This window comes from Toxoplasma gondii, chromosome Ib, assembly GCF_000006565.2.
Source record: "Toxoplasma gondii ME49 chromosome Ib, whole genome shotgun sequence".
In the NCBI taxonomy this organism is placed as follows: Eukaryota; Apicomplexa; class Conoidasida; order Eucoccidiorida; family Sarcocystidae; genus Toxoplasma; species Toxoplasma gondii.
In genome coordinates, this window is record NC_031468.1 from 86,846 (window position 1) to 112,726 (window position 25,881).

The 25,881-nt window shown below is 52.8% G+C and overlaps 2 protein-coding genes across 2 annotated transcripts in view; both read left to right on the forward strand.

Annotated features, from left to right (window-relative positions):
* On the forward strand, positions 1–4,379 carry TGME49_207470 (hypothetical protein; the record flags this gene model as incomplete). The annotated part of the gene is made up of 3 exons (XM_002369520.1): positions 1–863; positions 2,608–2,735; positions 3,367–4,379. The coding sequence occupies 3 exons, from the start codon at positions 1–3 to the stop codon at positions 4,377–4,379; spliced, it is 2,004 nt and encodes a 667-aa protein (XP_002369561.1).
* Positions 4,380–5,822: 1,443 nt separating this feature from the next.
* TGME49_207480 (GCC2 and GCC3 domain-containing protein) overlaps positions 5,823–25,881 on the forward strand; it is a gene marked incomplete at both ends in the record, with an annotated part of 47,531 nt that continues 27,472 nt past the window's right edge. The window contains 21 exons of the mRNA XM_018779393.1: positions 5,823–6,007; positions 7,089–8,139; positions 8,785–8,891; positions 9,286–9,902; positions 10,644–10,745; positions 11,283–11,435; positions 12,244–12,513; positions 13,192–13,815; positions 14,637–14,884; positions 15,716–15,772; positions 16,396–16,544; positions 17,300–17,349; positions 18,260–18,451; positions 19,166–19,199; positions 20,008–20,095; positions 20,756–20,934; positions 21,577–21,696; positions 22,467–22,882; positions 23,750–24,031; positions 24,451–24,565; positions 25,220–25,570. Coding sequence (XP_018638512.1) covers positions 5,823–6,007; positions 7,089–8,139; positions 8,785–8,891; positions 9,286–9,902; positions 10,644–10,745; positions 11,283–11,435; positions 12,244–12,513; positions 13,192–13,815; positions 14,637–14,884; positions 15,716–15,772; positions 16,396–16,544; positions 17,300–17,349; positions 18,260–18,451; positions 19,166–19,199; positions 20,008–20,095; positions 20,756–20,934; positions 21,577–21,696; positions 22,467–22,882; positions 23,750–24,031; positions 24,451–24,565; positions 25,220–25,570 — 5,390 coding nt within the window. The remainder of the gene's footprint in view (positions 6,008–7,088; positions 8,140–8,784; positions 8,892–9,285; positions 9,903–10,643; positions 10,746–11,282; positions 11,436–12,243; positions 12,514–13,191; positions 13,816–14,636; positions 14,885–15,715; positions 15,773–16,395; positions 16,545–17,299; positions 17,350–18,259; positions 18,452–19,165; positions 19,200–20,007; positions 20,096–20,755; positions 20,935–21,576; positions 21,697–22,466; positions 22,883–23,749; positions 24,032–24,450; positions 24,566–25,219; positions 25,571–25,881) is intronic.

Sequence of the window (25,881 nt, forward strand, 5' to 3'; positions counted from 1 at the left end):
ATGACACTCGCCTCGAAGGTCGTCGTTGACCGGCACGCGGTCTTTGCCTCGCGGGCGGCGAGGCGCCTACGTAAACGAACCGCAGAACCCGCTCCAGTTTTCTGTTTTTCGCTCGTTTTTGCTTTCGCTTTCTTTCTTCAATGCACTCACTCCGCAGCCTTACTGGACGAAGGAAAATCGCTGCCTGTCTCAACCACGATTAGGGGCAGCTCCGCTGCGCCCTCGGCGCTGTCGGGCTTGAAAAACTCGACCGCGGAAGCACCGGAGACTCTGATAGGAGGCGAGGAGGCAACTGTGAAAGCTTCGGAAAAGGAGAAGTCTGAGAAGAGAAGAGAAGCATCCTCCCGGGCGCGTGCTGCAGAGACAACATGGGAGGCGCGAAAGGCAGTAGATGCCGACGCAGGAGCTGACACAGAGCAGACACTAGACAGAAAGCCTGACTCCGGTGTCGAAAGCAGAACAGATCGTTCGGAACAGAAATCGAATTCACTCACTCACCAAACGGGTAGTCAAGCTTCGAAGTCGTTCAAGGCAGCCCCAACAGAAGCTGTCTCGACATTCCAGGCAGACTTGTCGCCCGCGTCGTCGGGGCCGCCTCCCTCAGCGGAGAGAAAGGCGTCTGTGTTGCAGATTTCTCCGCAGAACCACGACAGTTTGTTAGCTGACGCTGCTGAAAACACTCCTCTAGTGCCTCCTCCTCAAGGCTTCTTCCGATCTTACTTTCGCCTTGCGCGAACCACGAAATGCCTATTCAGTCGCAGCCGGCGCGACAAAGTTGCCTTCTGTCGCTGGCCGGGGTTGGAGGGATTTCCAGATCCGCGAAGGCCGAGACAAGCTGAATCAAGGCCCGAGCTATCCTCCAGGTTCGTGAAGTCCTTTTGTGCTCCTTGAGTCGATGAGTTCTTGTTGTGCGAGCAGCGACTGTGTACTGCAGAGATGCGACACTCGTACACTATATCGGTAACTTTAAAGCAGTTGCACACGGAAGTTCTTGTTTCTTCACTTAGAACTGGGTGTAAGAGATTTCATCATGGCTATCATTTAAATGAATGTTTGACTGACGTAGTCAGCAGCGAATGTACATCCATCTGAGATAGAATTTGTAACTCCTTGCTTATTAGTTTTAGCAGGCCTCGAGTTTTTTTTCGAGCCTTGAGGCATCGTTTCGTGAAGGTCCCCTCGGTCGAGCCGTTGGCCACCTCGACTCTGCTATTCACAGAAAGTTCTGTTAAAGAAGTCACCAAGATTTCCCCTGCATAAAAACACCATTCAGACGGGGTGAGGGTTCGTGCTGTAGAGAAACCTTAGAGACGGCCCATGTCTGCCCCAACGATCCGGAAAGTGAAGTTACCCCACCTACGGCAGCAAGTAACTCTTTTATCGCTTCTCTCCACTCCAGCGAATCAGAGTACCTCTGTAAAAGCAGTTTCATAAATTGAGACTCGGGACTCGAGCGCTCTCACGAAGAAAACGGAAGTCGCCAGTCTGTCCAGGGAGTCGAGGGATCAACAGTAGAAGAACCGAGGGAACAGTCGAGCTGGATTGTGTTCTTCGGGGGGATCCATTCACGAGTTGAGGAACAGAGACCACACGGAAAGAGCTCTGTGGGGAGGATTACACTTCTACTCTCTAAAGAGCACACCGGCGGGGCCCTCGCACAGAACAGACACTTGATAGGCAGCTGTAGCGGCAGGGCATTTTCCCGGACGAAGAGAGAGGTGACGCGACATACCAGCGACTTCGGTTTATCAACTGCAGTGGCACTTTTTTTCTCGAGATTTTTCGCCGTATCGAGGTACCCCATCTTTGCGCTCGTGTTTATGTCTCTCAATAACGCACTGAGTCCTTGTTCCATAGTTGTATCACCTTGCTCATCCTGGTGTGTGGAGCCTTGCGTATGCTTGTGAACATCTTCACACTGCCGGTGAACCGCAGTAGCTCTTTGGCCAGCCTGACACACCACACAGCGCGGTTGTTTCGACTCCTTTCGAGCATGGAGTCTCACTGGCCTCTTGTCGTTGTTTTACTTCTGCATTTTCCCGAGCTTTTAATCTCTTCAAAGAGACTGAGTAGAGCGTTAGACGGGATGAAAAAAGGAAAGCAGAGGTCTTTATATCCAAGCCAAGAATACAACAAACCACATAATTGAATGTGTCGAAAGCAGGTATTCACATGAAGCCGACTACACGTATTTTATGCAGGTTCCTTTTTCGCCTCTCCGGCGCTTGGACTTCTTGCCCTTTGACTCTCGAATTTTTCCGTCTCTCGGTTTCATGGCGGCTTCGATAACGCCGACTCCTCTTGTTTGAAGTTCTAGCTTAGCAACTTAAAATGCCGTTCCTAAGTGGTAAACAGATACAGGTTTCTTCTAATCCTACTCGCCACTGTTTAGGTAAAAGAAGGGAAGTTCCGAATTTTTGGATGTCCTTTCTTCCCAACACATCATGGAAGTCTTCTCGTTTAGCACTATGCGTGCGGCTTTTTCCTTGTATTCTAAGAGCATTTGTTGAAGTGGAAAAACGGTTCTTGAGCGTCGGGGATTCACACTTCCTCAGAACGCATTTTGTCTTCTTCCGCCTCCTCGACTTCTCTTTTCTTTGACTGCAGCATCGCCGCCCTTGTCGATCTTGCCCCCACAGGAACTGTTGCCCGAGAGGTTTTCCCCGTTCAGGCAGAAAACCTCCCAAATGTTACTCGGGACGCCGCGATGCTTGGCGCCGCCACAAGTGGAGCAGGTGAGTCGGGAAGAAAGCATCGAGGCAACGAGCGTTCTGCGAGACGTTTCCTCGCTGCTTTCCAAGAATCAATTCTTGAAACAGTCACGTCGAAAGCAACACGATTACAGTTTCCGTGCTGAACCGCAGAGCGTAGGTATCGACTTTTACAAAAACACTCAAACTCCACACACAAAGTTAGAGTAGCACTTCAGGGAAAACAGCCCTCTAAAAATACACACGCTGCAGAACAGATTTCGACCAGCCTCGCGGGCGTCTCCCACACGACGGGCGCTCCCAGCTTCAACTCTCTTCACTAAACCGCGCAACTGGAGAACCAGATAGCTGGCAGACCTACGGGTTGCCCTTGGTGTGTTCCTCCCTTCGCTTTTACAAAGGCAAAAATGGTACACGCGTAGTTCTGAGCAATGCAGGGATGCTAGGCCAGTTACATTTCCCCTGTGGACGGTTTGACTTTCAGTAAGCGGTAGACACACTGTCGCGGCCACACCAGCTTATAGACAAATATATGCACATGTGTGTGTATGTATGTGTGTGGGAGGGGACGCATATCTCTTTATGTATGCGCTTGAGCGTGTTTTCTTTCTCTTGTTTATCCTGTGGCACGATTTTGTGCTTTCTGTTCCGTTAGGTCGCTTCTTCTCGCTAAAATTTCCTGCTTCGGCGTACGGTCCGTCGGGAGGCGAGTGCGAGACAGAGACCCCAGCGCAGAGTCTCGAGGCGTTGTTTCTCTCCGTGTATGGGACCCGCGAAGCCTGCAAGAGGCCTGACCACTCTACAGCTTCTTCGTCCTTCTCAGAAGAGAAGACGGAAAACGGAGCTCCGCAGAGAGGGCCGAAAGAGCCTGAGAAGATGTTGGGAGCGCCCCGAGCTTGGAAGGCTCTCGAGAGCGGCGAGTGCCGAGACGCCGGGCGAACATTCGAGGACAGCGGAACTTGGGATCTGCCAGGTCCCGTCATTCTGTTCGAAAAACTCTCTTTCTTCATACCCGTCTCCCACAAAATCCAGAGCCAAACTCCGCCGCGCTATCTTGTCGCCCTCAGGGCGAAGCTGAGAGGCCCTCAGCAAACTCCAGGTCTCGGCCGAAGCTCGGCAAGACGCCGCAGAAGCAAGGTGCACAGTGGAAACGAAGAAGAACTGGGAGCGCCGGAAGAGGGAGAGGATGGCGAGACAGGCGAAGCGGACGCCGATGAGGTCTATGCTGTCGAGGGGAAGTGCAGGCTGTTTCCCGCAGGGATGGGTGGGGCCTCGAAAGAGCTCCGAGACACTGTGCGTCTGACTTTGAAAGGTTCTCGCAAAGGCAAAGAGAAAAGAGGAAAGCGAGACTGGGCAGTCGCAGCTCTCGACATCAGCAGAATTCTGGAAGAAGAACGAGGTCAAAAACGCGGGGAGAACGGGCTTGAAATTCGCTGTTTCTTAAGTGCTCGCCGGCTGGCACCGCCGATCGGAGACGCAGAAAATCTGGAAACCGCCAGTCTGTGGGCTAGCGAAGACGAAGAAGAACCTCCGCAGATCTTCCCCTCGAGCGTCCTCACCGTGGTTGTAGGTACGGCCGGAAGGGGAGAAAGGCGCCTCCACTGCTCAACACAGAAAAGTCCTTTTCTTCCACTTTTCTCCGTCTTTCACCTCCGAGACTACGCTTGATCACCCTGAAAAAAGGAGACGCTCTTGCCATTCGACGTTTCGACACTTGCGTCTCCAGCACTCAGCGAGGCCCGGCCAATGCTGGCGAATGCAGCGTCTCCTCGTTCTAGACGTTACATCCATTCACTGCCACGAACCAGTCGGTCTGTCTGTCGAGACCTTCTACTTGCATTTAATTGGTTCTTGCAGCCCTAGAAGCGTGGGCTGCGTTAAGTTTAAACTCTACACTGGATACGTTTCCATATCATCTTCCACAGACCTAGTGTTTTCTCCAACCGGTATGGGATGGTCGACTGCTACTCGTTGATATACACTTCAGTCCCTGCATATCGGTCCGTGTCAGTGGTGGATTTCTACACGCTATGACTCGAAGCTTTCCCCACCTCTCAGAGATCTATACACATGGTTCATGGAACGGTGGAACGGTGCGCCTATCGTCGAAGAGCGACGGAGAAATCGAGCAGCTTTTCCGCGAGTATTTAAACATCTCAAGCGCAAACGTTCCGAATAGCAACGCGTAGTCTGCGTATATGCGTACTCCGTGGATGCATGCCCATGTGACGCATGTGCCGCATTCCTTCATTTGCGTACGTTTTTCGCTAGCCGGTATGCACCCGCGGTTTCGTTAGGCTCGTCACATCTGGGTGTACGCGCGTGGGGTTGCCTCTCTCCAGGCTGCACTCTGGACACTCGGGGAGAAATCCACGTTCATGCCTGTAAATTAGAGATACTGATGTAGTCCCCTTCCAGGACTCTTCCTGTGGACTCGACCGGGCAGTTCCTCTTCCCTGAAAAAAACATCGAGAACTCGAGTGCATGCACTTTGTTGAGACGCGGTGTGCACACCTGCACATGTTTCTACCTCGAATACAAGCCGGCACCACCTGATGCCGAGCAGCGTCTTCAACCTTTTGAAGCAGTCCAATGGAGAAGTCTGCGTCAATCGTGTGGATCCCGAGAGGCATATCTGCTCGTGTCCGGCATCCCCCGCGCCCTGTGCTCTTTCGGGCCAATCAGGTGTGGTGTATATAAGTCTGCAAAAGACGTCTGTGTGAACAGAAACAATGCATTTTTCGTTACATCAAGCGTCAGTTCGCAGAACTGCGATGCCCCCGCTCGTGCTGCGCTTTACTGCGACTCCGTCTTCCAGTTTCCAACTGAGCAACAGAGTGAAGTGGGCGCATGAAAACGGGCCCTGGACGTAACACCGGACGCCCCAATCGTCTCCATACAGGGGTGAAGGACATCTAACCAAGCATCAACAGTGCCGAGGGGCAGCGACTGCGCAGACGCTCGTGCATTAATAGAGCCAAGGACTTTCTGACAACTGTTGCTGATGCACACAGACACCGGAAGGCGACACGATGCCAAATCTAACAGTTGCGGTGCCTTGTGTATCTCATGCGCCTCCGTTTTCCAGGAGGGCGGCAGTGCCCTGTAGGCATGCAAGAAGACAGGCGCGGGATGGGGGCATGCATTCCCTGCGACCGAGGCCACGGCTGCAACTACTCGGGAGAGAAAACGAGTTTCAGCGGCTCCGAGGATTCTTCAGAGTCAGACGCGTTTACGCTGACGCGCCTTGCAGAGGCGGTCAAGGCGCAGGACTATCAGAAGGTGCCTGGAACACTGTAAGTATCTCTTGCAGTCGCTGTTACAAGGAGAAGATACGTAGGTCTATTTGTAGCATTGGAGAGAGGGAACCAGTGTAGACACGTCGATGCATTTATGAAGAGATACACACTGTAGATATACTGAGGTGTACTTCTCAAGAGATAAACACTGTAGAGATGTCGACATGTTTGTAGAGAGATAATATTGCTATCGATGAGCTGGTGGGTTTGTAGAGAGATAATATTGCTATCGATGTGCTGGTGGGTTTGTAGAGAGATAATAAATGCGTGTAGACTGCTTGGTGTATCTGTAGATAGACGGTTCGGCGTCGTTGTTTGCATTGCCTGAGAACTGGGAAAGGCTAGCTCACCGTGTGTTCTCTGGGGCTGTAGGAAGGCGAGGGCCAAACTGTTTGGGGTCGAGGACAGGAGGCCTTTTGAAAATAGCGAAAGAAACGTCGACCATTTCGAGTTTTAAATGCACATGTGTGTGTTGGTGCCTGTGCGTGCACGCGTGAGAGGAAGTCGTTGTCGACATTTGTTTGTGCATGCGAAAGCTCGTATCTGAAGCTACTCGGCGAGAGAAAGAGATCCATAAAAGTCGCTTCGGAATGCCCTGCCTGGACATCCGCCGCAACCAAAACTTCTTCCCTTCTTTTCCGACCTCACGCATTGTTCTTCGAGGGGCACAGAGAGACCTTTTAGATTCACTATAGTCGTGACACCCATCGAGAAGGAAAGGACAAGATCGTTGCGGATCTTCCACATCAGATGCATCTTGCTGGTGGAGCATCACTACGTGAACTGATCCAGAAGACCGTACTGCATACGCGAATGATCATCGATTCATTGACTGCATTTCTTCGTCTGCCCCAGCTACATCGGGCGCTGTGTTTTGAAGCCCCCCTCCTAGATAGGAGCCCACAGTGACCTTTTTTCGACTTTTTTTCACTTTTTCTGGGTGGCCTGACGCCATTTTCCAAGAGTCGCTCACGCGCGACTCTGCGTCACGTCGAGTCGTTTCCTACCTTTGCTTCTGATTCGCTTTCTCTCTCGCTGTTTCCCTCGTCTCTCTCTCCCCTGTCGCTCTGTGCGTTAGGTGGGGGGACCCGTACCCGCAGCGAGGCCCGCACTGCGCCGTGGGGATGTACATGGCGGAGTACCAGTTTGCGGACCTGTGCACGCTTTCCTGCAAGCCGCTGTACCGTCGCGATGACAAGACGATGCCGTACATGCAGTTTCCAGGCTTGTCGCTTACCGAGTTCGAGTACGAGGATGAGTACCACACGTATCCGGAGCTGACCCAGGTGGCGACGTTCCGCTGCGGGAAAGGATCATTCACTTGGCCTTCGCTGGCTGCATGCTTCCCCGCGCTGCAAGGCTTTGGTGTGATGGAAACGAAGAAGTTCGAAGCCGTGGGGCAAACGCATGGGGACGCGTATCACAGAGTCATGTTTGACTACGGGTACACGGACTGTTTCTCAGGGTGGAACAACACATACCCCGACGACGAGTCCAACGAGTGTAAGCCATTTACCCAGTACAAAGGGATCATTCAGCTGGTCGGCACTTGGTCGCAGCCTTTCGACTACAGATGCGCCGAGGGCTCTATCTCCAGGAAGGATTTTTTCAATTCGCCGCGCTGCTACCCAGTCCCCATGAACCGGGCCGCCACCGGGGCCTCGGACCCGCGGGTCACAGGCCCTCTGATCTGCACGCAGAACGGCTTCTTCCGGCCTCCAGGCATGAAGGGCAAGGACTGTCTCTCGTTCGTCGGCGGCGCGTACGCAGCCAGCACCGGAACTCATATGTTTCTGCGAGATCTCCCAGGACAACCATTCCACCGGGGCGCCTCCAGGAACGCACCCGCGCGCCTCTGCGAGACGTACGAGATCGAGTGCTCTCCCCACGGAGACTTCCCCTCCCTCGACTTGTTCGTCAACCTTTTCCCCACGGCGCCCTCCTCCGCCGCGGCCGGCGTCTTCCAGCCTCACGGCATCGACGGGGACGTTGCGGGCCTACCCCGGTGCCCCTACGGGGCCAACTGCCCCGCAGAGCAGCTCCAGGGCGCCCACCCGCGACTCCCCCGTCCCTACTCGCTCACTGCGACGCGTCCGATCCGCAGTCGACGGGGGCTGACGGGCAGGCAGGTGGGTCGGAGAAGAGGAAAGCGTGCAACCGAGTCTGCCGAACAGAGACGTAAAGGGAACTCAGCCAAGAAAGCTACCACTAATAATGCGCGAGTATACGGCGATTGGTGAGGGCTAGATGCTTGGAGGGAGTGGATCGAGAAACGAGAAAGACAGAGAGGGTAACGCGCGAGAGAGGCGCGCAGGCGACACCCCGGTGGAGAGAGGGTATGGAAGACAAAGTGAATCCGTTTCGCTTCCTGCGTCCGAGTAGGGGACAGCACACTCGGTCCCGGGGATTCGCTTCTCAAAGTGGAGAATCACGTCCATGGTATCTTCGCGTCCGCGAGCTTTGTGTGGTCGGTTCTCTGCACCCATCCACACAGCGAGGGGTGCCCATGTCGATGCACACATTTCGCTCGTGTTCAGGGATCCAGTTTTTCGTTTCAGGACAATCGGCCGCGCCGTGGACCGGACACGAGCGAAACATAGTTTCTGGAAGCGGCACTAGGGGGTAAAAAGCCTGCGCGTTTCCTGCAGACACAAAGCGACTGTGAGTCTCGTTCAGAGCCACCCGGGTGCGAAGCGACTGTCGATCGTCACCCCACCACGCACAGACACCGCATCCGGGATGCTCACCGCCTGCCTGTTCTTTCTTTTTGGCAGGAGCTCGTACTCGGAGCTGGGGTCGACCTGGCAACTCCCGAAACGCTGACGGACGTCTGGATCTACATGCCGGGGGCCAACGCTCCCGAGTACTGCTGCCACGGCTGGTAGGTTCAACAGGGTCTGCTCTGAAGACCGAGACATGCATCGACCGCAACGCCTTTGCCGTCTGCACGCTCCGCTCTCCAGCAGGCACTTTTGTAGGAGAGAAAAACAGTCTTTTCGCATTTTCCGTCAGAGTCCGTTTCGGATGTTTTCTGTCGCAGCCTCGCACAGGGACCACCGCCCGCTGCCGTCCTTGGACAAGTTGAGTCGACGCGTCAGGCACCGCAGAAGCCGACACCCGTGTCGATTCTTCCTCACCATTTGTGGGCACAGCTCCTCCTGATGTACATCTTCTTTAAGCTCAGACCCCTTGGGTGTTTTCCAAAACGGCTCGGGCCGTTTTTCTACTTGGACGCCCCTTCGCTTCTTCGCTCTGCGTTTTCTGTCCTTTCTCAGTCAGTGCAAGACCACTGGAACGAACGTGCGTCTGTCGAAGTCGCCGGCGGGTACCTTTCGCGGGCGTCGCATGGCGAGCGGAGACATGAAGACGTTTCACGAGTGTTCGCCTGGTCACGCCTGTCCGGCTGCGGCGATCTTTGAAACGCCGTGCCGCGCTGGGAGTTACCAGCTCGCCTCAGGGGGAGCCGCGTGCAGCTTGGTGGCTCCAGGGTCGGCCGGGACTGGCCTGGGGGCGCTGCGGCCTGTCGCCTGCCCCCCAGGACATTTTTGCGTGCAGGAAGCGAAGACGCCTTTCGAGAATCCCTGCCCGGCGGGGACGATGAACGAGCAGGTCGGCGGCGCGACGGAGACAGCTTGCCTGCCTTGTCCTGCAGGGTACATCTGCGGCAAAGGGACAGGGGGTCGCTCGCGGCCGGGCTTCTGTCCCGTGGGTCACTACTGCGAACGCGGGGCCAAAAGGCCCGCAGCCTGTCCAGCGGGGACGTATGCGCCCTATGCGTTTCCCTCGCCGAACATGACGAATGCGCGCAACTGTCGGCCGTGTCCGGAGCACCTCGACTGCCCTCAGGGCAGCAGCCTGCATACGCTGCAAGCTTCCGGTGCCTGTCCGCCCGGTGAGGAGGCGCGACCGCCAAGAGGTGGACGCAGGAGACGAGACAGGAAGGACAGACACGGAGAGCCACAGCGGAAAACTCGAGAGGCAACGACAGAGGGGTCGATGCGCTCACAGTCGGGACCTGATCACAAGCTGGTCACACAACGCCTTCCCCTCTCTCCTCACCTTCCATGTCGACACACACAGTCATCGAAAAAACGAATGCAGGACACGTATACACATCCGAGCCTATACAGAAATCAAAATACATACATATATATACATTTATATATATATATATATATATATGTATAAATGTATAAATGTATGGATCAGGGGATTGGCTCAATTCATGTGGAAGCAGACTCAACTCGACAGCAGGTACCAGCGCAAGAAGGGTGCCCAGAGTCTTGGCATGGACATGTGAAGGCAATCAGGGATCCGTCTTGGCGCAACGTTGAAGCCTCGTGCATGCATCTTCGTGAGGATCTCCACTCTTGTGGCGGTCCACTCCAGGTCTGGACCTCAACATTCCCAGACACTCGCCGGTTGCGAGGAGCAGCCCACTGACTCGCGTTTCCCTCTTCTACTGTTGCTCGTTTCTTGATCACTCGTCTCGCAGCTCGTGGACTGGGGCCACCGATACAAACGGGAATGTTCACGGATGCATTCGTGCCAAATCCCGGCCTGTTTAGATTCTCAGCGCGAGTGTTGGCATTGCCTGACCCAAACTGCGTTTGCGTTTCAACTTTCTCCGCAGGCGCCTACTGTCCAGGCGGAAACGCAGCGAAGGCGCTCAAGTGCCCCATTGGCATGTACGGCGTTGAACCGGGGGGTCAGGAACCTGCAGACTGCTTGTACTGTAAGCTCGAAACAGAAGAGCGTCCAATAGCCGCTCCCCCTAAACTCGTGAAGAACTGAAAAAAAACAGACACAAACAGACACACAGGCACACACCCACCAGCACACAAATATGTATATATATATATATATATTTCCAGCAGTGAAACGGCAAGAACTGTGAGTGGCGTCTTTCGCACGTATCCGCGTATATATGTTTGCCTACGGACCAAATTAGTCTGCCGAGGAGTCCGAACGCCGACAAACGTTTCCTGGGCATGCATATGCACTTGCTCACGTACACCTGTAGTTGTTCATGCATTCGGATGCATCCTCTGCTCGAGTTATTTCTAAAAGCTTCGCTCAAGAGCATAGACATCTGCTCGCATGGTTTCGGTGTGACTCCAAGTGTCGCGCTGAGGAGTGGGCGCGGCTACCTGCGGCAATCGGGAGCCCGGGCGGCTATCGCCTTCGTTTCGCGACTCGGCAGGACCTCGCGGGGACCTGAAAACAATCGCTTGGCTTGCGTCCCCGTTTGGCTTGTCCCCGTTTTTCTCAGGTCCTGCCGGCCATTTCTGCAAGGTGACACCACCGACAGATCCGACATTTCCTACAACTGCCGAGCCGTGCCCGCCAGACTCTTTCAGCATCAATACGGGCATTGCAGGCAATTCGAGCCGCATCTTCGCGAGCGAGTGGACGCGCGAAGCAGGTAAGAAACGAAGGTCGAGGCGGACTGCGCCGTCTTCGTTCTCTCTGAGACCAAAATACAGTTTTTGGTTCACATTTCCAAATGCGCGTCTAGGTAGACCCACCAAGTAAAGGCGGTGGGAGAGAAAAAACAACACAGTGCGTTCTGGCACCTTCGGGGCTGGACATTTAGGCCTGTCTAGGACTCAAGCATGAAAAGGCGCCTACCTATACATTCATACATATTTATATATATATATATATATATACATGTAGGTACGACTATGCTTAGATATTTGCTCATGCAGGTTCTAAACAGTTTCTATGTTTCGCTCTGAGATGTGTGTCCGAATATACGTACAAACTCGATGCTTCCTTCGGTTGGGCCTCCGCGTGAGTCGGGGGGAAACGAAATGCAACACGGAACATTAGCGCAGTAAAAAACGCACCGACTCGCCGTTTCTGTGCTGGAGGAATTCACACATTCTCGTCTCCATCAGGGACAATAAAAGTCACATATATATATATATATATTTAAGCATATTTGTAGGCGTGGGCTTTCGTAGGAACCCAGAAATAGGGCTACGTATGTGCATGGAGAGACATTTTGAGACTGCGAGAGAGAGTTGGGGGAAGGGACATGGCGCTGTTCCATCGTTACTGAGGAACGGCTTTGCATTTTAAGTCAATCCTTTAGGTCCGTTCGACCGTCGAAGAGACTCTGGGATGGACGCGTTTCGTTGTGAAGTCTAGGAAGAGCCCAGAGAGTGAACTGAAGCTCATTGTGTGGCTTCGCTGCGCTGCTGGACCTCTCGGTTGACTTGCTTCAGGCGTTCAGACAGTCTTCACGACGAACGGTGGCGGGCTGTGTCGCACAGAAACTGCAGATTTTTCGCTGTTTACCAATGTCAGAAAAGCCGATGGCCGGGGGTTGCCTTCGGACGCTCTCGCGTCGATCATCGAGGGAGACAACCTGTTTTGGATTGTCACGGCGGAGGGCCAGGGCGTCGTGTCCGTAGACAATTTGTTCAGCTTCAATCCTATCACACTCCCTCGAGAGACGACGCTCCTCGGCTACGGCAACCACCGACTGTGGGCAGGTCAGAGCGTCCACGAAAAGCTGTGTCGTCTGCTTTCTCTCCTTTCTTCTGGAACTTCTTTCTCTCCTTTCTTCCACGAGGGAAGCCCGCACCAGTGGAGACAGGGGAACGGTCTTCGCAACCTTGAGCCTCAAGAATTGGAATCCTCCCGCGAAACGAACAATCGGCCATATCAGTCTTCCTATTCAGGCCACTGCCACCACCCCCATCAGTTCAGGCTGCAAACATATGTCATACTGATTCATACACACACAATGTACATATATATATATATATATATATATATATACATATATATATATATAGAGAGAGAGAGAGATAGACGTCGACACCTACACCTATCCAACAAGTATATGCATATGGTTACATTGACACCTATCTATCCATGCCTATAAGCCTGTGTATCTCCATCCGTTCGCCATCACTGTATTTTTGCGAAAGGAGGGGTTGGTTCGTTGTTACACCGTCCATGTTCGAGTCACATACATACATACACAAATACACAAAAATATTCCCACATGCACACGAATATATATATATATATATATATGTATATACTCATTCTCTCTCTCTACATATATATATATATATATATATATATATATATATATAAATTTGTATCTATTCTTTTGCACGTGGGTGTGCTGAGTGAGCGTGAGCGTGTTTGTTGATTTTTAGGTTCTTCTTCGAGCGCGGGACTGTGGGTTTCGAAAGATCGCGGGTGGTCGTTCTCGCAGGTGGCGCCTGCGATTTCGTCGGCTACGGTCTTTGCTTCAGATCCTGTCTCGGGGTATCTCTGCGTCGGAGACAGCTCGACCGTTTTCTGCTCGGGAGACAACTTCGAGGCGATCTCGGCGACAAGCGCCCTGGCCGGTGTGCGGGCTCTCCTGGTGCTTCCGGGGGGCGACATGGTCGTCGCCGCGACAGCTGCGCATGTTTTTCAGAGCCGCGACGGAGGCCGGCGCTTCACTCGCGTGACGAGTCTCAGAGGAGCGGCCGTCCGCTTGCTGAGTCGCGGAGCGAACGAAGTGTTTGTGGCGTCGACGCAGGGAGTGTCGAAGTCCACCGACAGAGGCGCGTCGTTCGCAGGCTGGGCGAGGAACTTGCCTCCCGAGAGCCTCCCCATCTCCGACTTCCACGTCCAAGCCGACGCCTTTCTTCTACGACACTCGAGCGGCTTCTTGAGGAGTTCCACCGGCGACAACTGGCAGCCTGTGGCGCTTCCAACGGACAGTCCTTGCGGACAGTTCCCCGTCACCCACTCCGTCGTTGCAGACTTCCGTCTGCCCGCCGCTGTGCCTGGTGAGTCGAAAAAAAACAAGCGGGCGACTTCGCTTCACAGCGCAGAGAAGGCGCCGCGAGAGAGCGGCAACGGAGTCGCTTGCACAGAAGTGTAGGGAGAAGACAGAAGGAAATCGAGGGAAAGAAGAAAAAAGATACGGAGACAGGTGTCAGGGGTGGGGGAGAATTTGTCGATGAAGGCTCGCCACAGTCGCGTTCGTTCTTCGAAGAGGTCTTGGAGAGAAAGTCTGTGAGGCAGATCCAGAACGAACGCGAGACGCTTGGAGGCGTCTTCCACTTTTGCTCTGCTGGGTCTTTTGCTCTGCGTTTTCAATGCTTGATTTCGCTGTTCTCGCTCTGGCGTCCTGCTTTGCCACTTGCCTTTAAAACGCGGAGTGACGTCTGTGCTTTTCGTCTTTGTTCGATTAAAAGACGCTGCTCTTTCTGGTCGAACTGCGGCGTTTCTGGAACTTTGGTCTGCGCCCACTCCGTCAATCGACTGAAGGAAAGGAGGAGGCGTTCACTGGTTGCGGCCCTTTTTCCTCGTCACCTGTCTCTGTTTGAATTCGTCTGCATCTCTTCTTCGATTCAAATCTTTTTCTTTGCATTTTCCCCCTGTAACCGTCTCATCTCTCTTTCCTTCCCCTCTTCCCGATTCCTCTTTGTCTTCGTTTCTTCGTTTTTGGCTTCCCTGTCCTCTCTCGTTTTCTTTGTTCTCTTCTTCGCTTCACCGCCTTTGACTTCCGCGTGTCATGTCGCGTCTCCGTCTCGTCCACCTCCCTGCGGAAGCTGGTCCGTTTCGCTGTGCATCCGTTCTTGTCGCGCTGTCCGCGTCGCTTCAGAGACGTCCGGCCAGTGCATTCGGGGGTCGCTGTCGAAGGCGAAGGCGGCGCTGGTCAGCAAGCCTGGCGAGATGATTCTAAACGGCGTCGTAGTTCCCTGCAGAGAAGGTTTCTTTTGTCCCGAGACTTGCGATGAAACGAATCAAGTTGTGCTGCCTTGCCCCGCGGGAACTTGGTGCGAGTCGGGCGTCGATCGACAGCCGAGTCTCGGATCTCACCCCTGCCCACGGGGGCACTACTGCCCGGAGGTAGGTGTTTCACTGTGTGAACCAAGTCGACGTTTCCTTCGAAAACGTCTTGCTGCGCCAGGAGGGAGAGAAAGCAGAGGCCCGCAGGAACAGAGATGTTCGCGGCTCACTCCAGGAAACATATGCGGTTTGAAGGAACGTTTATCCAGACCGGATGGGTGCTTCTCGAGGACGAGGCGCGTTCCCAGGATCGCCCAGCACGGCCTCGGCGCTTCCTCCATATCGCCTTGCTCTTCTACTTTGAATCGAACTGGGAAGGCTTCAGACCTTCAGAAGAACCTCTGACGCTCTACACAAGATGACTACTTGACACGTTCCACGAGCGACTCAACAATTAAAGGTTCAATGTAGGGACAGGCATCCACAGCTCTTCAGATGGCAAAGATCCTTGCAGCCAGCAGTCAAAACTGAGGACGCAATGCCAGACTCACAGTCCTCCGGTGAAGTGCCAGCAGAGCCCGGGGCAATAAACGCATCTCCACAGACGCATCTGCACGCTGACGTCCTGGATTTGTCCTGGATTTGTCCTGGAGTCGTCCTGGAGTCGTCCTGGATTTGTCCTGGATTCGTCGAGACAAAGACATGTCTCAGATGTTTATGCAGACAACGCGTTCGTCGGCGAGTGCTGGACACTGCGGTCTGCTCCTGGTTCTGGCGCGCTTGCGGTTCGGCAAAGGGACAGTTTACACACCACTGGAAACCTTACGTTCAGGTGACAGCGGAAAGTTGAGCTTCCCCTGGTGTCCAGCTGGCTTTGCCTCCATGTTCCTCCATGTTCCTGCCGCGCTCACCTGCCTCTGCTCCATCGCCGCTCTGTGCTCTGCGTGCTAGGCGACGGACGCCCCTGTGAAATGTCCTGCAGGCACGTACAACCATGAACTCCACCAGGTGAGACTCTTCGAAATTTTCGGTCCTTCTCTCCCATCATCACCTGGTCTCCAGACTCCCTTCTAATGCGATCTGTATCTACAAGGGTGCAGGCTCGAGGAGCCTTTCCGCGCTCGTACCCTCTTTGCGGGTCACGCCTTGTAGCCGTCGACAAAGATGAATGCACCTCTGAGGTCCTGTACACCATACATCCTCTTTCATGAATCAAACTACACAGATTTATATATATATATACGTATATATATATATATATATATGCGTGTGCTTTTGTGCCGCCATCGACGTTGGTGGAGAGGACAAAAGAAGCCATGAGAGGCGTCTCGGGGGGGGTGGAGTAGGTTCTGACTTGCAACTGTTTTGAGTTTGGAGGAACGACGGTTTTTTCTTGATTGGTGTTCCTTGTTCATCTTCGGTCGTCTGTCTGTGTCCCTTGCTTCCCAGTCTTTTCTGTTTCTCTTGCTTCTCGCGTTTTCCTTTCCATCTGACTTCTTGTCTTGCTCCGTGTCTTTCTTCATGCTTGCGTTTTTCTTGCCACCCTCCCAAAGGCTTCCTGCGTACCCTGCTCCTCCTCTTTCTTCTCACTTGCTTCCTTGTCTTCTTGTCTGTCTCGGAGGTCGGCCTAGGCGACAGCGGACGCATGCCGGCCGGCCCCGGCTGGGTACTCCATCGACACACAGGGAGCGGCTGAACCGCTCCAGCTCTGCCCGGCAGGAAACTTTTGCCCAGAGGGCACAAGCGACGGAGGCACTGTCTGCCCCCCAGGAACTTCGAGGTAAACACACCCTCCGAAAACGGATCTCTACACGCAGCCACGCAGGCCACTCATATACATATATATATATATATATATACATAAATATATATATATATACATATATATACATATATACATATATATATTTGTATACAGATACGTGCGTATATGGATGTACTTGTCCGAAGTACCCTGTCCTCCGGATAAGTAGAAGATCTGCCTTTTTTGCACCAGAGAAAGTCCATAAGCGCACATATACCTTCGACTCGTCTTCACATGAAGCTATGTACATTTACATATACAATTACATATCCACATATATATGTATATATGTATATATATGTATATATATGTATAATTGTTCACCTGAACGGCGCACATGTGTAGAGAGGGATGGCGAAATGTGGGCCGGAACGGGGCAGACAGAGCCGTGGACGTCGCACCGTGTTTGGGAGGCCAACGTCACCGTTGTGAATTGGATCAAGTCGACTGCGTTTTGTCTCTTCGAGGAAGCGCAGCCACTGTTTGCGGCGTTTTCTTGTTAGTCGTAAAGAAACGTTTGCATCTGTTCCACGTGACGAGCGGCTCTTGTCCGCATCCAAGTACTTCGGCGAGTGCACTACGGCCTAGCAGTGTGTTGTTTGTTACCCTGGATCTGTGCATGTCCGGGGAACTGACGGGCGTATGTCAACAAAAGAGCGGAGGCGCGAGAGCAACGCTCTGCACCTCGAAACAAGTAAAGCGCGCGCGGCGACTCTTCGTTTTTCCTGCAGGCGACTCCCAGGGGGTGCAGCAGAGTCCGACTGCTTCCCTTGCCCTGCGGGTGAGAGAACGCGAGCACAAAACGCCGTGGGGAGGAAACAAGAAAGTGACATCTCGGGTGCCTCGAGCGTACACAGGGTGCCGGAGAGAGAAGAAAGTACCGGATCAAAGTGCAGACCAAAACGCAGATAGACGGCGAGTGGAAGTTGAACGCCTGCGATGAGGAAGAAAGAAAAGTCCGGCAGATTCGGTGCCTGGATTGCGTCGTGACACCCGTTCGTCTGGACAGAAAAGCATCATCAAACATAAAAATTGCAACAGCCATTTCTCTCTCTCTTAACGTGATGGGCTGTAAATGTAAATTTACCCTATAACTTCGACTGCATCCCTGAAGCGAAAAAACACAGTACTTCAGACACGCATTCAAAAACTAGAGCGGAAGACGCCTGTGTTCTAAGGAGCACCTCCTGCGAGATGCACTGCCGATTCGCACCTTGAAAGGCCTTTTGTTTGACTCAACCTCTCGCGGGCTAGAGATGAGAAAAACTGCATGCATTCCTCCATTTTTGGAAGCAAAGGAGTGGCGGCTGGAAGCTTCCCCGACACGGTTCGTCAGATCACCGCGTTGTCTCTGTACACGGTTCGACCTCGGTCTTTCTCCTCGTGAGCTCGACTGGTAACCCAGTCTCTCTTTGCGCCTGCACGGTCTCGCTCCCGGGCGCGGAAAGAACCGTTTTCTGTCATCAATCACTCAGTTCTCACAGCCATAAGCGTTTCGCAGAACTCGAACGGCTAGGCGCACCGTCAATCTGGCGCGATTCAGATCGGCGCAGACTCGCCCACCGAAGACTGACTAGCGCGAATGACTGACCTGCGTACCGATCGCTGCATTATTTCCGACGTGACTCCGCCAGACACACCTTAGCGATTCCTCCGTCCTGCTTTGCCATGTTCTTTCTTGCTCTCGCCAGGCTACTTCTGCCCGAACGACTCTTCGACAGGCACTTCGCTGGATCCAAAGCCTTGTCCTGAGGGTCACTACTGCCCCCTGGGCTCTGCCGCAGCCGCCCAGTGTCCTGCGGGGACCTTGAGCTCCAGTCGAAGCGTTTCCTCGGCGGAAGAATGCGATCTCTGCCCTCGAGGCAGCTACTGCACAGAACCTGGTGCGTTGCAGAGAGACACAGGGTCCACTGTGCAAGTCTGCTTTGACTTTTCGAATCCGAAACACACAGATACACAAATATAGCCTTGCTGCTCTTCGGTTCCACCTCTCCGAAGGTCTCGATCCCTCCGGGTGCATCGCTCCTTTCCACTGCATCTGGATCCGATTAGACACTGTGGCAAGAAACAACTCGACAGGGTGTCTTCTCGTCTTCAGTTCCGTTGGCCACAACTACGAAACCGAGCATCCAGCTCCCCATATTAAACATATATACATATATATATATATATATGTATACATGTATACACTGGTATAGAGTTGTTATATACGTAATCAGATCTGCAGACATATAGAGGTTCTTAGAGACTCCTCTTGCCGTCACTATACATATATCTCTATTTCTGTAAATATTTCGGGATGCTCGTGTGGGGATAGCATATTTGTAAATGCGTATATGTGTATATGTGTGTATGGGTATGTGCTCACTCAGATTGGTTGTCGTAGGTCTACAAACAGCCTCTTCTCTATACTGAGTAGAAGGCTGCACATTTATCTGCATGTATGCAGACAAGCAGGCGCATGTTTTTGTTCGACTGGCATTTGCCTGGCTTTACCTTTCGTCAAGAGCTCAAATCGACGCTCTGCCCCTGGGGTTGCCCGACCGGGTCTGCGTACACACGATGGCTGTTCTGTCTCTTCTCCTTTCTCGCTGCAGGTGCCCTCGCGGTGACAGGCGCATGCGACGCCGGGTAAGCGGCCGAGCGATTCGGACCCTTGTGCAGAAGCAAGGCAAGAACGAAAGCACAGGCTGAACATTCCAAGATCGAGACAATTCCTAGTCTCTTTGTCTCCATATGGCTATGCATGAGGATCTCCTGGCGGGCAGACAAAGAAGCATCTACATACACATATGTATATTTATATATATATATATACATATGTATGCATATATATATATATATATATATATATATATTTATCGGAGGATTTCGAACTCGGAGAGACGACGAGACTTCCAACTTGCACATGTGCGCGCAGAATCAGCGTGGAGGCCCCTGTGAAGCCTAGCAGAGTCTTGAAAGGCGTTCGTTTGTCCATCTCTTCGATTTCCGTTCTTCGTCTTCTTCACTTGTGCCCCTCTTCTCCGATCGAAGGCTCTGGATATTTTTTCTTTCGTGTGTTAGCTTCGACTTCTCTGTGTCGCCTGCGAGGGCGTTCGATTGCGTAACTCGGCCGATGGAACTCGAAGGAGCGTTCTCGGACTGCATCAATGAAGCGCGATTCTTTCTTTCATGGAACGGATTCTACGTCCGGGCACCCTTGCTTATTTAAGTGCAGACAACTCGCTGTTCGCGTTCATTAGCACTCTCTGATGTCTCGGTAAAACAACTCTTGCTCACGGTTGATCTGTCTCCCAGACGCTTCTGAAGCCTCTTTCTGGGGCATGTCACAGACGCTGTGGGACCTGCTATCCGACAAAACACAGTCGTGTGTAAATCAAGAGCGGCCGCAATGACGGATGTTCTCCTTCCGTCCTTTCCTTTTTGATTTCGCCAGGTTCTTGTGTATCGCCGGAGCAACGGACCCGCGACCGACCGACGGCGTTACGGGATCTCCTTGTCCTGCCGGAGGCTACTGCGTTGCTGTAAGTGTTTGCCAGGCGTTTGTTGTCTTTTCCTTTTCGCGATTTGCCTCTTTTCTCTGGGTTCCAACCTGCTCACTCATGTCGCCGCAGCCGCGCAGAGAGAACTAAGGAACGCTTGTCTCCTCGTCTCGCTCTGGAAGAGAAATGCTTGCGTACTGGTCTGTCCTCCCCGTGTCTCCATAGAGTCCAGCAGAGAGTATTTATCCGTAGATGAATGCATGTGTCTGTTTTCCGTATTTGTCGAGTCTGATGTATACAAACCTTTTAGTTGCATGTGAGTTCTTTCCAATGGTTTTTTCGCAAAACCAAAGACATCCTCGTTTTCTAGCGGGCCTCTCCCACAAAATGCCTCTTCGCAGAGACTCTGAAAATGCCCCTTAGTGAACGCATGTTACAGTCCACCCGTGCCCTGACTGCTTCCTTACATTTATACATGTTCATAATGTACAAATATATATATATATATATATGCATAACTGTATGCATATCTATCTATCTATATATATATGTATATATATGAATGCCTTGTTAAAACGGTGAAGGGGAAGCCAAGGGGAGTTAGAGACTCCACAGACGGCTGTGTGTGTTTTCGTTTAAGGTGTGAGGGTAGACGCCCAAGCGCGGATGCATTCTCGCTTTCTGGTCTCTGTTTCTACGCAGGGCACTGTGATTGTCAAGCCATGCCCGCCAGGGACGTACAATCCAGATGAAGGCGCTGAAAACGAAGACGCCTGTCAACCTTGTCCAGCCGGATCTTTCTGTCTCGGCAGCGGCTCGAGCACGCCAGATGGCAAATGTCGCCCCGGCCACTACTGTCCTGAGCAGTCCTCGCGCGCGACGTAGGTATCTTCCTTTTTGCGAAGCGTTTCCCCGTTGAAATCCAGAACATGCCTGGAGAGAGTCAACACTTGTACGCAAGATATTCACAGTCCTCCTGTCCACGTCGCTCGTCTGATGCCTTCTCTGCAAGCCGCTTCAAGCATGAAAAGGGATGGTGAGGCACGAGAGAGGAGGACTCGCGCCGTTTTGGAGGGTCGCATCCGGAGTCGGGAGAAGGTCTCTGGAGCCTTGTTGCCGGAGGAGAGAACACAGCAAGAAGGAATCGCTTTCACTTACAGACGCGCCACCGAAACTAGGACATGAGACGCACAAGACGCATTTAGATTGAGAACACACATCCCGAGGCACAGAAAAAGGCCGTACGAGAAAAGACAAGCGGAACAGTGTCAAGTAAGTGGCGAGGGGAAGAAAGAAAAGAACGCCTCCACTTTCTCTTCCTCATCAACGTTGGTTTGTATTCGCCCATGCTTTGGATTCATCTGCCAGCGAAATCCACCTCGCTGGTCACAACGTTTTTTCACCTTTGGTTTCCTCGGCAAAAGCGAGAACGGAGACTCTTCTTCTTCGCGAGCCTGAGTCTCTGCAGTGAAACGCCTGCGATAGCTCGCGTCTTCTGTTGCTCTCTGCTGGTCGTGGTGCAGGCAAAGAAAAGCATCAATTGGACATTTTGCTGCAGCGGGCGCATCCGAGGAAACTGCGTGCGAGGTCGGCTACTACGCCCCGGAGGAAGGAATGGACAAGTGCATCGCCTGTCCTGCCGGGTAGGGATCTGTTAACATATGTCCCCTCCATCCAGACATCAGCGAAATGCCGTATGCAGTGGTTGTCACTGTGGTCCTCGCTGTGCTCACACACCTGCGAAACGAACGATGAAGAAACCTGCTCAGAAAAATATATGCGGGCCTGAACTTGATGTGTGACGACCACGGCTGCAACAATTCAAGAGTTTCTGTCAGAATTCCATCGACGTGAGAGCTCTATGTCATTTGTTGTCATATGCAAGTATATAAATATTTAAATATATATGTATATATATATATATATATATATATTTGTGCAGGTTGAAGGATAGATATAGAAGACTTACGCACTTCACTGCTTGGTTGTTTGGATATATATAAACATGTATGTGAAGGAACAGGACGGGCACACGGTTGTGTCCTTAAATTCTTCATGGCCGCAGACGCATCTGTCGCTATGTTCTCGTTCGCAACAGCCTTTTTCTGGAGACTCTGTCTTCTGTCCTCCAGCGCCGTCACTCCTCGCAGTGTGGAAAGTCCCTTGAGGCCTCGTGCGAGTTGGTGTGTACGGGGAGGTAAAGTCGTCCATGACAGTTTCCAATTTCTGCATAAATATGATTATGTGTATGCATACGTGGAGACACCCAGATGTGTACGTGCCTAGATAGCGAGGGTCACCTGGGCGTGAAGGTTGCAGGCGTCCGTTCTCATCCCCGGACCAGTAGAGAGAACTGGGGAGTGGACAAAAACGCGTACCAGGCCTTCGCAGACCATTTCTTTTCTCCCTGCAGGCAGGTGTGCCCTCGAGAAGGCATGGCGGCGCCTGAGGAGTGCCCCCAAGGCTGGTATTGCCCCGAAGCCGTAGCCGCAGCTCTCAAGTGCGTTGCGGGGACCTACGGAGACCGACCGGGCCTACGCGAGTGGAATGAATGCAAACTGTGTCCTCCGGGGCATTTTTGTGAAGGCGAAGGTCTCCTAGATAAAAGCGGACTCTGCGACGCAGGCTACTACTGCGTCCAGTCGGCTACATCGGCGAGGCCTGAGATCGTGTCGACAGGGAGGAGTCTCGCGGGGGAAGTCAGCGGCCCCTGTCCCGCGGGGCATTTCTGCCCGCAGGGTTCCATCACGCCAACGCCATGCCCGAAAGGCATGTTCAGCTCCACGCTGAAAGCTGTATCTGAAGCGACCTGCCAACAGTGCACTGAGGGTGAGAGTGTGAAGCGAAGAATGAAGGTTTTTTTTCCTTGAGAATGAAATGTGTGCTTGGCGGAGAAAGGTCAGGCCTCGTCTCCCGATGTCTCCTTCACACGCAGCCGGAAAAATGACTCTAGTCCACGGTACCGGCGTCTCTCTCAGGATCTCAGGGATGGTTCATAACGCAGACATGACGTCCGCACAGACTAAAGTTAGCAAGGAGAATACAAAAGCAAAGAACAGGGAGGGGTCCCCTACACAACGACGATGTCGAAAAACGCCAGAGTTAACGGTACACAAACAGAGCAACAGCGACTTCTGTGGATGTCCATCCGGGCATATATACATATACATATATATACATATATATATACATATATATATATATATGTATATGCGTGTACTGTGTGGGGATAGAGGGACAGGTGTGGAGAGGGATAGAGATATACCATTGTCGAGGTCGTGTCCAGAGATCGAGGGGATGGACTCCAGTGCACAAGACTCGTTCGAAGAATGGTTTTTTCCCTTTCGACATTGTTGCAAGATCTGTCGTCATTCAGTGCTGCATTTCCTCACCGTTTCCCAGCTTCCTGGGGACTCTGGAGACAACCTCAAGCGCTCCTGAGCGAGGCCAGGAAGCGTCTGCCTGGAAACCGTCGGATGGTTCTTCATTGGAGTTTCGCTGTCTCTGGTGCGATGGATCTCTCCCAGCAGGATCCCTCAGGGAAGCCCGTCAACTGGTGCCTCCTGCGTAGAGATTCCTCTTCGGAGGACACAGTCCCCTTGGTGCCGATAGTACGGTCTCAAAACGCTCCATCCACATCTGTCTGCTTTTCGTCCTTTTTTGTTCGCTGTCTTTTGCACTCTCTCGCGGCCTCAGGTTTCTACTGCGATCGCCCGGGCCTCGCAGCCCCCACGGGTCCCTGCCCTGAAGGGTACTTTTGTCCCCGCGGATCTGTGGTTGACAGAGACCCCACACATCTCTGCCCAAGAGGCCACTACTGTCCCCAACAGGCGGTCGAGGCTCTGCCGTGCTCCGCGGGGACCTACGCAGAAGTCGACGGCTCTGCCGCATGCACACCCTGCCCTGGAGGCTTCCTCTGTGCGGCGAGCGCTCAACAGTTCTTGCAGGCTTGCAGCGCTGGACACTACTGCCCCACAGGTAACGAAAATGAAACCGATGAACCAGCACCCGAAACGGAAACTCCACCACCACAGACGTAAACAAAAGACCAAGATGCGACAATGACGCAGACATGTTTGATAGTTATACATACATATATATATATTATATTATGTAATCGTATATCCCCCTCTCATATGCAGGGAAATAAGCATATGCTTAAGCCAAGATGTGTGAGCTCTGTCTCTACACACATATCTGTCTCGAGAGAGACACATGCGCATGTGAATGCAAACAGACGAGCAGCTGCTGGGGTCAGAAGGGAAACTGAAAATACATATATATATATATATATATATGCATCTATTGCTGCACGTGATGAGGAATCCCTGCAGCTGAGGGTATGATATTTGGAAGAAGCAGAAAATGTTTCTTTCCTCGTTTTTCTTTGTCTGCAGGAACGCAAGCAGAGATAGAGTGCCCGATTGGAACTGTCGGGGTGGGATCAAAAGGCCCTCACGTCTCTGCATGCCTCGCATGTCCCCCAGGCTCCTACTGTGACAGGATGGGGAGGTACGTTTTCTTTTTTGAGGCATGCCGGACGTTTCAGCTTTACCTGTCTGTCTGTATTTTTTGGATGCAAAACGCTGTTCTATTGAAAGCCAAGGCAGAAGCAGCTGTCGAACTCGAAGGTGCCTGGACCGTCTAGAATTTGCGCAACGACGCTTCTCCATTGGCTGCTGCTGCGAAGCCTTCAACTTCGTTTACGTTTTCTTCGTAGCCTTTGTAGTTCGTTGTTTGTACGCCTTCCCGTTTTATCTTTCTCGCGGAGCAAGGCTTTTATTCTTTCACTGGATTCAGCCATGCATGCGTGGTGCATGTGCATGCCCTCCAACGCGGAGGGCCTCGTGTTTTCGACTGCATGCTTTCCTGGATTTCTTGCCTTTCTGCCTGTCCCGTTTGTAGCCCCTCGCGTTTCTCGTCCTTCAGTGTTCAGTTCCGCCCCCAGAGTTCCGCGTTCCACGTGAGCCATTTCCAGTTCGGTTTTCGTTTTCTGTCTTCCGCCTCGACGCGTTTCGTCCAGTGTCTTGCAGAGATATTGTATGTCTGCCTAGGATACAGGATCTGCACTACGTGATCTAGCCATGCCCTGTGCTCTGCACTCAGTGCCGGCTTCCTTCCTCGACCGGCAGATTCGCACTATGGGTGTTCTTCTGTCTTCCCCAGCGCAGTGCCTACGGATTCATGTCCTCCGGGCAAGTTCTGTGGAGGCGGCGTTGCCTCCGCGAACGCCGCGACTGCCTGTCCCGAAGGCTTTTACTGTCCAGAAGGAAGCGCCGTTCCGTTCGCATGCAAAGCCGGACAGTATTGTCAAGGCACAAGTCTCGTGGAGCCCTCAGGACCGTGTCAACCGAACACCCACTGTCCGGCCGGCACAAGTGAACCTGAAGGGTTCGCTTGTCCGCGAGGGAGCTACTGCCCAGGAGACACAGATCCCCTGCCATGTCCCCCAGGAACGTACAGCGACGTCGAAGGAATCGCGTCTGTTGACCAGTGCAAGCGGTGTCCTTCAGGCTCGTAAGTGCGAACTCTGAACGTCTTGCGAGCCTCGGAAGTCCACGCCTACAGCCATGAAGAGGTCTGGCATCGGTTTTGACGGGGGGGGGTGGGGGTGGGGAGGACATCGAAGAAGGGACAACGCAACTCTGACTTGTCGCCTGTTCCACTGGCTTCTCTTCTCGCTGCGAGGCGTCGGCATGCGCGGGAACTCGACTACTTGAGGCGTCCGTCGCAGGCGGGGTGCTCCGCCGTCGTCAAAAGCGTTTGAAAACCTAGAGAAACGCCAGTTTTCACAGCCAAGGAAAACATAAATATTCCATCAACAGTTC